This window comes from Nerophis ophidion, linkage group LG06, assembly GCF_033978795.1.
Source record: "Nerophis ophidion isolate RoL-2023_Sa linkage group LG06, RoL_Noph_v1.0, whole genome shotgun sequence".
In the NCBI taxonomy this organism is placed as follows: Eukaryota; Metazoa; Chordata; class Actinopteri; order Syngnathiformes; family Syngnathidae; genus Nerophis; species Nerophis ophidion.
In genome coordinates, this window is record NC_084616.1 from 26113619 (window position 1) to 26130090 (window position 16472).

The following is a 16472-nucleotide window of genomic DNA, read 5'->3' on the forward strand; positions in this document are numbered from 1 at the left end:
ACATGCAAATACGCTCCAGTTTCATTAACCACAATAAACTTTCGGCTGGAACAAGTACAATATAAGTATAATTATTCAGGGTTTTTTAATTATTATAAACTCGTGCTTATCTTGTACGGTGCTTTTAGTTTGTGTGCCTCCTTTTTATTATGTTGTTCTTAAGTTTGTATGAAAAGTAATTTAAGACCCTTTATTACCTACCAAATAAGAAATGTTTAAAAATGTTACGTATATCTTACTGTAACATGATATTATACACATTCAATAAATTGCTGTTCTATCAGAATCAAGTTTTTGGTGGAATCTTTGATGATTTAATTTGATAGTGTTTCTTTTAAAATGACAACAAACCAAATGACATTTTCTGCATGGTTTCCTTTAATTTAAGTAGATATTTTCGACAATACAGTAGTGTATTAAGAGTATTTTCAAGGTTACCCTGGAACTTCTACAGATCTGAATAGATACTTCTCAGGCAAGCAAGCTTCTAAAGTAACAAAAATATTAAAATAAAAAAACATGATGAAAAATGTCCGCCTTTAGTTTAAACATCTTATTTACGCCACATGTATGTATGCCTTATTGTTCAGTTCAATTATGGTATTCTGTCTCAAGTCTTCTATTGGAACATATTCTTTTAGGCCCTTCCAAACTTTTGGAACATTCATTTTATCAGATTCCAAATATAATTAGGAATCCAGGGGTTTGAGTTGAAAGTGAATGAAATGTTTACCTATTGGAGTTTCTTTTCTGGGGTTGAGTTTGAAAGTGTTCAAAAAGATCAGATCCAAATGTTTCTGCCACAAAAATCAAATACTGCAGTACTCATCTTAAAAAGATGGCCATGAAGCAAATATGTGAAGCTGATCAGCTGCTGATCTGATAAAGCTTCTATGTTGACAATAATGTACCTGGATTACAGTATATCATTATTCTCGTTTGACGACAAAAAGAGCAACAATGTGAGAATAAACGCACGCGGACACACACGCAGACACACACACACACCCACACCCACACACACGAGTAAACAATATTACTAATGCTATCGCACAAGTGAAAAGGTACTTGTCCTATTTACACTCATATCAAATGCGCTACAGTAACATTGTGACAAAGGATGTCAAACATCACATCAGTGCTTTGCATTCCAAATGGCATTCAGGCAGTGAAATTGAGCTTGAAGAGGACAGTCTTAGGCGTAGTGATGTCTGCCACAGCTAGTTCCTGTCCGTCCGACAAGCCAAGCTCTGCATGACAAGACAAGGATAAATTAAGTCAACAACTCAAGGACAGAGGAAGATTTGTAGTTTGTTGTTGTTACCTTTCAAAGTTTTGCAGAGGTTTGGCCTGGTTCGCTCCTCGATTGATTTAACAGACTGGAATTAAAAGCAAATCTGTGTATTTACTAAAGCCTTCATTGAAATATTTTGAAAGCAGAATGCTGATTTGTGACATTACCTGGAGGTATAGAGTCTTATTTTTGCCCTCCAGAGTTGTGGTGATAGCTGGAGATTTCATTTGTCTGGAAATAATAAAATAAGGAGGTGGACTTGTATTTTTTTTACCAAGCCGGAAAGTTTGGTTTGGCAATTTGATTGCCATAAATTGTCAGGTGGGGGGGGGTTTGGGAGTACCAACCAAAATAAGTGATATTTATCCTAACAAACCATATGACACTATGATATGAGTAGGTTGGTGTAGACTGCACTGCAATCCAGTGATTGGCTGACAGAATATTGTCATTTAAATGTGACAACAAAAAACAGAACCGGAATTTATGGATTATAGCCCAGACTATTCTTTTCTGCTCATGTTTGCATTCTGCACTAATATGAGCCATGTTCCTCTTCTTTGCTGAATGGCCAAAAGGTACTGTGCTGAAGCAATATGAACTATTGCTTTGAGGAAACATGGAAATGTGTTACTCACAAGGAGGCGTTTTCTGTCAGGTACTCTAAAACCTCTTGTAGTTTTGCAGACGGTGGGAACTGGAGGTCTTGAGGCACCTGGCTACATGCTGAACAGTTTTCCTACCCATCAAAAACACAAATGACAAAGTTATTGGCTGGGTAAAATGTATTTGCAGAGAAGATATCAGATTTATTGTCATTGATCAAACAAATTACATGTTGAAAATTGTTTTGTTGTTTAAATTATGTAAATGAATGGCTCATAAACCATGAACTCTATCTGAATTTAAATGCAGTACAGATATTTTTTTGTGTGCGACAAACCTTTCTTTCAGCTTCAAAACTGTAAGTATAGAGTCCATCCACATCATTGAAGACCAGATAATTATTTAAAGGAATATATGCACTGCAATAGCAAAAGGAGATAATAAATGAAGTGCAACTTCATAGCAAAAAGCAGCGAATTTATTGAACGGTTTCAAATGTGCTTTTACCACTCACCTTGTAGCAATTTTAAAAACTTCACCTGCACATGCAGCTGTGAGGAACAAAACAAAAAAGTGCAATGAGTGACCGCAAAAGAAAAAAAAGAATCAAATGAATCCCTCCTCTTTAGACATTTGTACAAATTTGAGGCATTTTAGAAGGACTGTGTTAACCCTTTATTGTAAAGTTTTCTCATCACGGATGGAAGATGCAGTTGTGTTGCCTGCTTGTAATTCACTGGCTATATCTAGAAATCATGACATCAGTGAGTCAAAGTGGCTTGTTAACAACATACAAACGTCTTTGTTCTGGGTACAGAAAGCAGAATAACCTGTAATGTCTAATATATAATCTGATAATCTGCATGCATATTGTTTAGGTAACCAACAGGCCAATGTAGATACACACTATACAGCATATATGTGTCGAAATGTTGGAAACTAAAGTACTACCACTAAAAAAACTTAAGTGTTTTTTTCATTGTCCAAGGCTTTGCCTCCAAAATAAAACCTAAATTATCATGTCATAAAGGGGTTTTATAATTGTTTTTTTTACATTTAAAACACTTCCTTGTGGTCTACATCAGTGGTCCCCAACCTTTTTGTAGCTGCGGACCGGTCAACGCTTGATAATTTTGTCCCGCGGCCCGGCTGGTTGGGGGAGGGGATTATTTTTCTTTTTTTTTGTCATGAAAAGGGGAGGTTTTTTGGATTGGTGCACGGATTGTAAGTGTATCTTGTGTTTTTTATGTTGATTTAATAAAAAATTAAAATTTTTGTAAAACATTATTCTGCGGCCCGGTACCAATCGAGCCGCGGCCTGGTGCCCGGTGGTTGGGGACCACTGGTGTACATAACATGTAATGGTGGTGCTTTGGTAAAAATTCTGCATATATTTTGTTTCACAGATTAGGGATCTAAAGTCTCAAATTCTACACTTGTTTGGAGCAAATTTGAAAGAAGGCAATATTTTTTTATAAATATCTGTTACCCATGGTTGTATTTCAGTTTTTCGGGATTTACGGGAATCCCAAGTGCACAAAAACAGGTACCAACAGGTAGGAAAACTTTTAAGACAACCAACACATTTTGTCTGGTCATTTAGATTGCAGCAACGGTCATACTCTATTATATCTGCAACACCAATAAGGTAACTCAAGAATAAGGTATTCCTCTAATAGGTGCAATGCCAAATGTACATAGCAAATACATTTTCCCCAAAAATATTTCCAATCTGTCGCAGCAAAAGTTTCATACCAGCAATAACAGCATTAGTTGATGCCACGGCAGGAATGATCCGCTTCACAACTCCTGCAACAGAAAGTGTCATTAAAACATGCAAACTGCTGTCTGTTCTAATGAAAGGTCAGTTAAGTTTACCTTGCGTTAGTCTGTATGTGACTCCTGTGATGTTGAACTGTGCGGCTCGCTCTAGCGCTCTGTCAAACACCCACTGGATATGCTCGGGATTGTCTCCATCTAAACTGGTTTCTGCAGCATTGAACAATGATCCTTCACGGTCAAGAATCACCTCACAGAAAAAGATAGCAGGTGTATGCAGTACATTCTTAGGCTTACCTCCAAATGGCTTTTCTTTCGGCCATTGCAACATTCTGGCATATTCTATGCAATGTTCAGGAAGCCTCGGCATAGACGCAATGGTGCACATGGGGAAATTAATCTGTGTATTGTAAAATGACACGCTTAAAACCAATAATTGGGTGCAAAGAACTGCTTTATTTGAGTTCAGTGATGTTCCCGGAGTTGACACATCTGTTATCAACCTAATCAAACTGGTCTTTTGTTGAGGACTTAGATCCAATTCCAATTAAAATTTTGACAGCTGTGAAAGCTTCAAATAAAACTTGCAAATTAACGTGAGCATTACCTGCGGGGGGTACAGCTCCAGTGTGCAGTCAATGCACGCCGTCATGCCAGGCAAAATGACACGAGCATTTCCTTTAAAGCCCTCTGTGCCCCCGTCAATAAGTGGGATGATGGAGCTGGGCTCTAGTATTCCATCTTCGTAGCTCAAAAGCGATATCTACACAACTCATCAAAAATTAGCTAAATCTCATCTTGCTAAACTCGATGAGTGTCTAGTGAAGAGTGTGCATCTGCCTACCAGCATGCCGTTCATCCATCGTCTGGCGATGATGGAGTCCAGCCCACATACGATAATGTGGAACTCTGTAGTCAGACAAAAAGAGTTACATTAAAGCCGCAAGCGTTTGTGAAGTTGTTAGCTGATCCGATATAGACACTTACGCCTGTAGAAGGAATCGTCGAAGTCCTGGATTTTTTTGAAATGACTGAACAACAAATTGATAAGGAATTAAAAGCATTGTGATGTCCTTTAATTAATCATAAGTGTATCCAGATTCTTTTGACATAGTCAACGGTTGCTCCAAAAGGATACGGGACAACTTTACATCCAGGGATGCGACTGTTAATAAAGTCAGCCGCTACTTCTGCTTTTGGTCGTCCAACATCTTTAGACCTGATGAGACGAGTTGAGACAGAAGATAATTAAATAATGTGTTTATAAAACTACAAGGGAAAACAAAGTTTCATACGGTGGGCTGTTAACAAAAAACATGTAATGCTGAGATGTTGATTGCATCTCATCTGAACCATTGTTAATTTGATTCTATTTATTATATAAATAGGTTGTGCTAAGGGAGATAAATCATAAATTACCTACAAACGCATGGCTGTAGACGAACACAAAGTATCCCATAGATATCGCTTGTTTTCACATTCGATATTCAGGGTTTGCCCTGGATTGCAAAGATACCTGTAGTGGTGGGGGCGTGGTCACATAACATTATCGCATAACTTTCATAATCTGCTATGGTAAGATTTTTTTTTTAAAGTTAATCGTGTTTGGCGCTGCTGCGCCATTTAGACTTTCCCTCCTTAATAGTCGCCCCTGTCCTCTTAGTATAAGTACATTTTGTAGATCGCATGTCTACGTCTTCGTCGTAGACATGCTGACAATGCTCTAGACCAGGGGTGTCAAACTCATTTTAGATCAGGGGCCACATGGAGAAAAATCTACTCCCAAGTGGGCCGGACTTGTAAAATCCCTGCACGATAACTTAAAAACAAAGACACCTTCAGATTGTTTTCTTTGTTTAAAAATAGAAGAAGCACATTCTGAAAATGTACAATTCACAATGTTGTTTTTTTACACTTGCATGTTGTGGTTCATAGTATTTTATCTTTATTTGTCGTTATTTATATTTTCTGTATGAATGATGTGATAATGTTCATCAGTCAACTCAATGGTGTTCATTTTCAATCTATCAAGATAAAAAAAAAATCAAAATCAAATTACAGTATGCCATGTTTGTAGTTTGATCATTTTCCTCGATTGATGTACTAACATCATCTGGTTTATTTTGTACTTGCGTACCATTATCTACAGCAGGAGTCGCCAACCTTTACCACTCAAAGAGCCATTTCGACCCGTTTCACAAAATAAAGAAAACTATGGGAGCCACAAGACTCTTGAAATTTAAAATTAAATAACACAGGGTACAAAGTTTTGTTTTGCTTTGTGCTAAGTATTAACCAGGGTCTCAGACACATGGCCCGCACCTTAATATGAACATTTAAAATTAGTGTGAGTTTTATTTGAATGCCGCTTGACAACATCACATATGCCAACCATCTAAATTTTTCCGGGAGACTACCGAGATTCAGAGCAACCTTACTCTCGACTGTCTGCTGGTTTTCACCAAACAACAATAATAAGGGCGTGCTTTGATGACAATGCGTTTAGCGCCGTCCACAACCATAACAAACAGCTTACCAGCCCATTCGCATGTTGTATGTGGCTTCTGCAGACACACATAAGCGAGTGCAAGGCATACTTACTCAACAGCGATACAGGTTACACTGAGGGTTGTGATATAAACAACTTTAACACTCTTACTAATATGCGCCACACTGTGAACCCACCCACACCCAACAAGAATGACAAACACATTTTGGGAGAACAGCCGCAAAACGCAACATAACAAATACCCAGAATCCCATGCATCCCTGACTTTTCCGGGCTTCATTATACACCCCTGCTAGCACCAAATCCCGCCTCCCCAAACCCGCCCACCTCAACCAACGCACGGAGGGGGGAATTCATGGGATTCTGGGTATTTGTTCTGTTGCGTTTATAATGTGTTACAGTGCGAATGTTCTCCCGAAATGTGTTTGTCATTCTTGTTTGATGTGGGTTCACAGTGTGGCACATATAAGTAAGAGTGCTAAAGTTGTTTATATCACAACCCTCAGTGTAACCTGTATGGCTGTTGAACAACTATGCCTTGCAGTCGCTTGTGCGTTGTCAGCAGCCGCACACTAGATGTGGCCGGCCGGCACTCAGATAGCATGGTAAAAAAGCGGACGCTATGACATGGTCGAGAAGACATTTAAGGCATTGCCATCACGGCCTGGCCTTAATATTGTTGTCTGGGTGAAAATCTGAGAATGTAATCCTGGGGAGATTTTCGGAGAGGCAATGAAATTTGGAAAACCTCCCGGTAAATGGGGGGGGGGTCGACAAGTATGCAGCTGAGCCACATCAGAGTGATCCAAGAGCCGCATGCTGCTCCGGAGCCGCGGGTTGTCAACCCCTGAGCTACAGAGATACAAAGAATTGCAACATCCAATAGATACATGTAGAAGAGCTGTTTCTTTCATTCCAAAATTTCAGGTTAATTTGTATACTTAGCAAACTCATCCCGCGGGCGGGATAAAACCTATTCGCGGGCCTGATCCGGCCCGTGGGCCGTACGTCTGACACCCCTGCTCTGGACAATGTCTTGTTAACATCCAGTTTTGGCAGCACTGTTTTCGGTGATTAACCTCTTTTTTCGATGGCCGAGTTTTCGGTGCATCACTCGTCAATAGTGCGCAAATGATAGGCTATACATTCATACAGAACCGACAAGCTGGTGGTAATGTTTCATGTTTGTGTGGTTTCGATTTTATGTTAATTTTCCCATGATTCCAAACACACCGTCAGGGCCTGGAAGGGAATTGTGTCTGGAGAAGCACAGAGACAAAAGTGTTTGCACAGGAGGCAAAACCTGTTGGAATTGTGCCGTTGTTATCATAAGATTGGCAATTATAGTGTCGGACTTTGTGTGACCTCTTCTAGGGGCTACAATACATCATCCATCCATTTTCTACTGCTTGTCCCTCTCAGGGTTGTGGGGGATGTTGGAGCCTATCCCGGCGGGGTACACCCTGGACAAGTCGCCACCTCATCACAGGGCCAACACAGATAGACAGACAACATTCATAATATTTTAATTTGTTTTCCTGTTAAGAAAAACTTATTTTCAAGATCTGGCGGCAATGACTATGAGGTGGCGGTCGGCCACATTTAGTTACATTAAGACAGGGGTGTCCAAACTTTTTCCACAGATGGCCGCATATGGAAAAATTTAAGCATGCGTGGGCCATTTTGATATTTTTCATTTTCAAACCATAACAAAATATATGGATTTTTTTTTTTAATCCTTAGGGCTCCTGGGGAGCATAGAGGGTCTCAGTCACTGAAATGTTAAAAATAAGTCAAATTAGTATTATTATTTTTTATTTAATACTTACAGTAAATCTCTATATCAACTTGAGGTTGATATAAAGTAAAACAAATAAGGTTTTATGCCTTTTTTGTCAGAGACAACTTTGTTTTTTTATAGTAAAACTGAAATATGCAGTATTTAAATACAAACCCCATTTCCACATGAGTTTGGAAATTGTGTTAGATATAACTATAAACGGAATACAATAAATTGCAAATCCTTTTTTAACCCATAATCAGTTGACTGCACTACAAAGACAGCATATTTGACGTTCAAACTCATAAACTTTATTTTTTTTGCAAATAATAATTAACTTAGGCGTTAATGCGGACGTTGTACCGGTCCGTTGTGGTGAAGAAGGAGCTGAGCCGGAAGGCAAAGCTCTCAATTTACCGGTCGATCTACGTTCCCATCCTCACCTATGGTCATGAGCTTTGGGTCATGACCGAAAGGATAAGATCACGGGTACAAGCGGCCGAAATGAGTTTCCTCCGCCGTGTGGCGGGGCTCTCCCTTAGAGATAGGGTGAGAAGCTCTGCCATCCGGGAGGAGCTCAAAGTAAAGCCGCTGCTCCTTCACATCGAGAGGAGCCAGATGAGGTGGTTCGGGCATCTGGTCAGGATGCCACCCGAACGCCTCCCTAGGGAGGTGTTTAGGGCACGTCCAACCGGTAGGAGGCCACGGGGAAGACCCAGGACACGTTGGGAAGACTATGTCTCCCGGCTGGCCTGGGAACGCCTCGGGATCCCCCGGGAAGAGCTAGACGAAGTGGCTGGGGAGAGGGAAGTCTGGGTTTCCCTGCTTAGGCTGTTGCCCCCGCGACCCGACCTCGGATAAGCGGAAGATGATGATGATGATGATGATGAATTAACTTAGAATTTCATGGCTGCAACACGTGCCATAGTTGGGAAAGGGCATGTTCACCACTGTGTTACATCACCTTTTCTTTTAACAACACTCAATAAAAGTTTGGGAACTGAGGAAACTAATTGTTGAAGCTTTTAAAGTGGAATTATTTCCCATTCTTGTCTTATGTAGAGCTTCAGTGGTTCAACAGTCCGGGGTCTCCGCTGTCGTATTTTACGCTTCATAATGCGCCACACATTTTCGATGGGGGACAGGTCTGGACTGCAGGCGCACTCTTTTTTTCATGAAGCCACGCTGTTGTAACACTTGTCTACCTGAAATAAGCAGGGGCGTCCATGATAACGTTGCTTGGATGACAACATATTTTGTTCCAAAACCTGTATGGATCTTTCAGCATTAATTTTGCCTTCACAGATGTGTAAGTTACCCATGCCTTGGGCACTAATACACCCCCATACCATCACAGATGCTGGCTTTTGAACTTTGTGCCTATAACAATCTGAATGGTTATTTTCCTCTTTGTTCTGGAGGACACCACGTCCTCTGTTTCCAAATATAATTTGAAACGTGGACTCGTCAAACCATAGAACACCTTTCCACTTTGCATCAGTCTATCTTCGGTGAGCTCGGGCCCAGAGAAGCCGGCGCCGTTTCAGGATATTGTTGATAAATGGGTTTGGCTTTGCATAGAAGAGTTTTAACTTGCACTGAGAGATGTAGTGACTAACTGTAGTAACTGACAGTGGTTTTATGAAGTGTTCCTGAGCCAATGTGGTGATATCCTTTACACACTGATGTCGGATTTTGATGCAGTATCCCCTGAGGGATCAAAGGTCCGTAATATCATCGCTTACGTGCAGTGATTTCTCCAGATTCTCTGAACTTTTTGATGATTTTACAGACCGTCGATGGTAAAATCTCTAAATTCTTTGCAATAGCTCGTTGACAAATGTTGTTCTAAAACTGTTCGACAATTTGCGTACAAAGTGTTGACCCTCACCCCATCCTTGTTTGTGAATTACTTACCATTTCATGGAAGCTGCTTTTATACCCAATCATGGCACCCACCTGTTCCCAATTAGCCTGCACACCAGTGGGATGTTCCAAATAAGTGTTTGATGAGCATTGCTCAACTTTATCAGTATTTATTGCCACCTTTCCCAACTTTTTTGTCACAAGTTGCTGGTATCAAATTCTAAAGTTATTATTATTTGCACAAAAAAAATGTTCATCAGTTTGAACATTAAATATGTTTTCTTTGTAGCATATTCAACTGAATATGGGTTGAAAATGATTTGCAAATCATTGTATTCTGTTTATATTTACATCTAACACAATTTCCCAACTCATATGGAAACGGGGTTTGTAGATAGATGGATAGTACTTTTATTGATTCCTTGAGGAGAGTTCCTTTATTTAGCAATTAAAGCCCTCAAAGATCAATAATGCAGGACACCATTGATTTTAATTATATATTATTTTTGAGTAATCACAGTGAAAAGAGAGATAAAATCCTACTAAATATATTTGAGATCCGAAAGGTTCCCCAATCATAAAGTGATACATTTGTATTAGGTTTTTTTTACTTTTAATACTTAAATTTCAAGATCAACTTCTGATATATCTGTCGATTTTATGTTCCAACTATTATTTATGTTCTTTTGTCAAAACTTTGATGTTTTTATATGGCAACCACACAACATATGCAATATTTTTTCCACATAAAACATTTTAAAGTGATAATTTTTAAGTAATAATTCATTATAACATACATTTTTTTTGGTCCTATTTTTTTGAGCAATGGAAAAAAAAGAAAATAAAGACAAAAGGAAAAAAAAACTGCCTGCATGGCACCTTTATGTCAACATTGCCACTTTTTCTCATTAGATTTTACCTCATTCCACTTTTTTTAAATGTTTTTTTTTATTTTTGCAATACTATCAATTTTGCAATTTTTGCAGAATGTGTGGCGGGCCGGTAAACGATTAGCTGCGGGCCGCAAATGGCCCCCGGGCCAACTTTGGACACCACTGCATTAAGGGGAAACCCTGATAGTTCTATGTATTTAGTGGATGCACAATAACCTAGTCAAAGGCTCTCACAAAGTCAAACTGTTGTCATTGTTTTGTTCATTTTTAACATGCTTTGTAAAATTTACAAAAAATTATATAATATAAATAGTTCATATTTGAATGAGACAGCAATTTTTACCAATGGAATCTCATTAATGTTTTAAACACACAAAAAAGGAAACTTGCGAAAAGTAAAAAAGGTTACACAGGTTGCATCCAAAGTCTTGGAAACGATAGTAGCGTAATTTTTCGGTCTTTAAGCCAATACTTGTTTCCCACACTTTGAACCCTGCACTTTTTACAATGCTGCGGCTAATTTATTTTTTCAAATTCAAAAGCATCACATGCAGCCAAAAAAAATTTAGCTTTGTCACTTCAGATCAATAAAATTGTTGACATTATTGCAAGCGCATTCACACATAGAGGTTGGGGAAATAAAGGATTTTTAGATGGATCACAATCTGGAAATGGCCGATTATAAAATCGATTAGTAAACGTCAATAATCGATAATCTATGTATTTATTGTAAATAAAGTAATGCAGAAAGTTTGAAAATTTGTCTGACTGGAGCAAGCCACCTCATCGAGAGATCCGACAAGATCCTTTATTTATTTATTAGGGCACTCATGTTCCAGTTTTGCACACATTTCCATTAATTTAATAAATGTGATGGGAGTTAATTTTGACTGTTTCTTATTATAAATGCACTGCTTTAAAAAGTTACAAGTGATAAATGCTTATTTAGTGAAACAAAAAAGAAATGTATAACTGCACCAATATACATAAATTAAACTTGTGTCAATAATCAACTTTTAATCGAACAATAGCTTCTGAATCGTAATCGAATCGTAAGGTGCCCAAAGATTCCTACCTCTATTCAAACAATCATTCAGTCAGCATTTAGCACATTATAGACTCACCTAAGTCATCGAAAAGACACGGTGAAATGCACACAACCCTATCCCAAAGCCAAAAGCTATCCACACAGAAATCGAAAAAGGAAACCACGCTGCCACATGCCAAAACAGAAGGCACACACCCGCTTTGAGACCCATGCGAAAGCAAGGCCAAGAAAACACCGGAAAAAGCAACCCTGAATGCTTTTAACTCCGACAACAAAAAAGAAAATCTCTTGGTGGTCTGTCTTTTGTTAAATTTGGGAATGAACAAACGCGCCTGTGTAAATATTTATTGTTAAATGTGTACACCTGCAACTAATAGACGTGCACTGCCAATATAAGTACAAAATACATTTTGTCCAAAAATTAGGTAGGTGCAGCCATAGGCGCCAATCTACATTTCTGCCAGTTGGTGCTCGTTGTGTGTGTATTAAAAAAAATATATAGATGTTAAGCCAAGTTAATATCTCATATGATTTTTGGCTTTATTATTTTGTGAAACAGACCAAACTCGCCACAAAATTAACTACAACAAGGTTGATTTTTCAAAAATGATTTTAAAGATTGAAAGTTAACATCAAGCACCCATGGGATTGGCGCCTTTGGGTACAGTTATCATTAGTGTGTTCTGTAGCCTGATAATTAAGAAAAAAAAAGTATTAGTAATGTTCTTACATTGATTAAATTAATGGGAAATGATCGCTTAATAATAATCGTTGCCCTTCATAAAACCACCAAAAAATACTTTTTCCTGAAATTTTAAATAAACTTGGTTGTCACTTTATCGCTTCCTTTATCAATTTGAACTACTTTGGACGTTGTTTTTGGAACTTTCAAAAATGTGGGTTTGGTGATGCCTTGATACACAATAATTTACTTTTTTTTCTATAGTGTAACCTTAACTAAAAAAAAAAATTGCTGGCGATGTTAATTATGACCTTTCTTACTTTTGAGTTTTTACTTACCTGAAAAGAAACTGCCTATTCAGGTTGGACATGTCAATAGTATCCATGTCGACCACATGAATGAGGCGGAACCCAGACAGAGCCTACAATAACAACAATGAGCCTGTGTTAGACCAAAGCTGTACACAGGTTTGTTTTAAATCCATTTCCTACCAAATCTTTAAGCAGCTCACATCCAAGCCCGCCTGCGCCGATCACCAAAATATTGCATGTCTCCAACAAGAACTGTAAAGACTTAGGCAAAAGACGCACTAATCAGAATCATTACAATCTAATCGCTCACAACAAAATATCCCTTATAATGTGTCCTCCCTCACCTCTGTGCTCGGCTCAAAGTCAGGATGCGTGAACGGTCCAGGTCTCTCCAGAAACTTTCTCACGTGATTCCACCGGCCGTCCCAGTCGCAGGCGCCACCGTCAACAGCCATTCTAGAAACACAAAATACACTTACTCGCATTGGTACATCCAACATATCACAATTAACAATGATTAAATATTTGATCAATACAGAATGATTTGTTTTAAAGTATGATTCATACAATGTTAATGTTAAGACAACACACTTTATTAGGTACACCTTATATGTTCCTATCCATATACCCAAGTGCCGTAATTTGTGCCAACAAGGTTTGTGACTGAGTTTTCTAAGTACCGTAGACTTAATAACTATAGAATGATTTTCATTGTGATCATGGAGATACTGATTGAAACAGCAACAGCCTTTTAATTTAGAAAAGTTGCTGCTTCAATTTTTTTCAACATTACTTATTGGATATGTTAGATATGTTGGATATGGTCTAACTTTAATGATTGAAAAGCAAAACACCTAATGGTGTATTTTTTTCCAACTAATATTTGTTATATTTAGTCCTAGTTGTATTGAACAGAAATCTCAGTTGATTGGCTGTTTTTAAACACCAAAACATTGTTCATAGTGGTCGCATTTTCCCCAATTTGGTTTAAATTTTCGTTACAACGCACACAATATCGTGTCAGTCATCCATCCATCCATTGTCTACCGCTTGTCCCTTTCAGGGTCGCGGGGGGGCTGGAGCCTATCCCAGTTGCATTCGGGTGGAAGGCGGGGTACACGCTGGAGAAGTCGCCACCTCATCACAGGTCCAACACAGATAGACAGACAACATTCACACTCACATTCACACACTAGGGCCAATTTAGTGTTGCCAATCAACCTTTCCCAGGGTGCATGTCTTTGAAGGTGGGAGGAAGCTGGAGTACACGGAGAGAAACCAGGCAGTCACGTGGAGAACATGCAAACTCTAAACAGAAAGACCCGAAGATTGAACCCATGACTTTTGTATTGTGAGGCACAGGCACTAACCCCTGATCCACCGTGCTGCCCTGAATATATCAGTCATATCCTTTCATATTCAGTTCTCCAAAATAATGTGGCTGCCTACACATAACATACATACAATACAGTATTACTTCTAGGATTTATATTTTTGTACCTAATAACGTGGCCAGTGGGTGTAACTGGTTATTATTGGGTTTGTCATTTAAAAAATAGTTTGTAAGAGCATAGTGTGGAAACTGTGTTTAGAAATTAACAGTAAGACAAGCTTATTTAGGCAGGGTCTATCTAAAAAATGTTACATTTTCATCCAGTCATACTCAGTTCTCCAAAATAATGTGGCTGCCTAAACATAACACATACAGAACAGAATTACTTTTAGGATTTTGTATTTGTGTACCTAATAATGTGGCCAGTGGGTGTAACTGGTTATTATGGGTTTGACGATCAAAAAATGGTTTGTAAAAGCATAGTCTGCAAACTGTGTTTAAAAATTAACAGTAAGACGGGCTTATTTAGGCAGGGTCTTGCTAAAAAAATATAAATTTTCATCCAGTCACATTCAGTTCTCCAAAATAAATGGGCTGCCTAAAGTAACATACATACAGAACAGTATTACTTGTAGTAATTATATTTTTGTACCTAATAATGTGACCAGTGGGTGTAACTGTTTATTATTGGGTTTGTCATTCAAAAAATGGTTTGTAAGAGTACAGTCTTGAAACTGTGTTTAGAAATTAACAGTAAAACAGGCTTATTATGGCAGGGTCTTGCTCGAAAAAATATCAATTTTCATCCAGTCAAAACTCAGTTTCCAAAATAATGTGGCTGCCTAAATATAACATACATACAGAACATTATTACTTCTAGGATTTCTATTTTTGTACCTAATATCAGGTGGGTGTAACTGGTTATTATTGGGTTTGTCAATCAAAAAATGGTTTGTAAGAGCATAGTCTGGAAACTATGTTTAGAAATTAACAGGAACACGGGCTTATTTAGGCAGGGTCTTGCTAAAAGTAATGAATTTTCATCCAGTCATATTCAGTTCCCCAAAATAATGTGGCTGCTTAAACATAACATACATACAGAACAGTATTACTTCTAGGATTTCTGTTTTGTACCTAATAATTTAGCCAGTGGGTGGAACTGGTTATTATTGGGGTTGTCAATCAAAATATGTTTTTTAAGAGCATAGCCTGGAAATTGTGTTTAAAATTTAACAATAAGACGGGCTTCTTTAGGCAGGGTCTTTCCAGAAATCATGAATTTTCCCCCAGTCATATTCAGTTTTCCAAAATAATGTGGCTGCCTAAACATAACATACATACAGAACAGTATTACTTCTAGGATTTCTTTTTTGTACCTAATAATGTGGCCAGTGGGTGTAACTGGTTATTACTGGGTTTGTCATTAAAAACATGGTTTGAAAGAGCATAGTTTGGAAACTGTGTTTACAAATTAACAGTAAAATATGCTAATTTAGGCAGGGTCTTGTTAAAAAATCATGAATTTTCACCCAGTCATATTCAGTTCCCCAAAATAATGTGGCTGCTAAAGAGAGTTACTTGTAGGATTTATATTCGTGTACCTAATAATGTGACCAGTGGGTGTAAGTGGTTATTATTGGATTTGTCATTCAAAAAATGGTTTGTGAGAGCAATCTGGAAACTGTGTTCAAAAATTAACAGTAAAACATGCTTATTCAGGCTTAGTCTCGCTAAAAAAAAACCAAAAAAACAACAACATTAATTTCCATGTCTCCTGCCCGGCAGCAGCGGCGGATCACTGCGGAAATGCGCCGCTGCTGCCGGGCAGAGACCTTTCATTAGCTTTCGTCACTAACTTCTCAGTCAGGTCCTCTATTCGCCTTCTTTTCTTCTCCCTGGAAGAAAAAATGTGACTAGATTAGAAGCATGCCGCGTTAAGGTCAAACCGTCAGAGGTTTAACTCCAACTAAATGGCATTTTTCGTCCATTGAGACTTACGGCTCCTCGGCATCCGCCATACTTTCACGGTCCCATGTCCTCGAATATGAGGGACGGAAGCCCGCGAGCGTCAAAGCTGCGTGGCTTGTGCGCAGCTTCGGGGAAACGCAACCAGGAAAAGCTTTGTTCTGTTTTTCACAATAACGCGCGATTACACCGTCGTTACGGTTAACTCACTACCATTCATACGAAACGTCAACAACGATGTACATCTTTTTACACCAAAACATTGAGACGTTTGACATGGTAAATTGTAGTTTTTAGACTCTCGCTGGGAGATCTCGCCTGCAACGCAGCGGGACATTTCACGACGAGATGTGTGAAGTCTCGCGAGAGGAGGGCGGGTGTGACCAGCTGATCTGTCACTCAGCAA

The 16472-nt window shown here is 38.6% G+C and overlaps 1 protein-coding gene across 1 annotated transcript; it reads right to left on the reverse strand.

Annotated features, from left to right (window-relative positions):
- Positions 1–355: 355 nt before the first annotated feature.
- On the reverse strand, positions 356–16420 carry uba3 (ubiquitin-like modifier activating enzyme 3). Its single transcript, XM_061903211.1, has 18 exons — positions 16100–16420; positions 15958–15996; positions 13113–13224; positions 12949–13029; positions 12796–12878; positions 4818–4898; positions 4667–4710; positions 4524–4588; positions 4287–4442; positions 3977–4079; positions 3779–3889; positions 3656–3709; positions 2415–2451; positions 2238–2319; positions 1933–2033; positions 1462–1525; positions 1325–1379; positions 356–1250 (listed from the first exon to the last, which is right to left on the reverse strand). Exons 1-18 carry the CDS (start codon positions 16117–16119, stop codon positions 1162–1164), a joined length of 1377 nt encoding a protein of 458 aa, XP_061759195.1. The 5' UTR covers positions 16120–16420; the 3' UTR covers positions 356–1161.
- Positions 16421–16472: the final 52 nt, after the last annotated feature.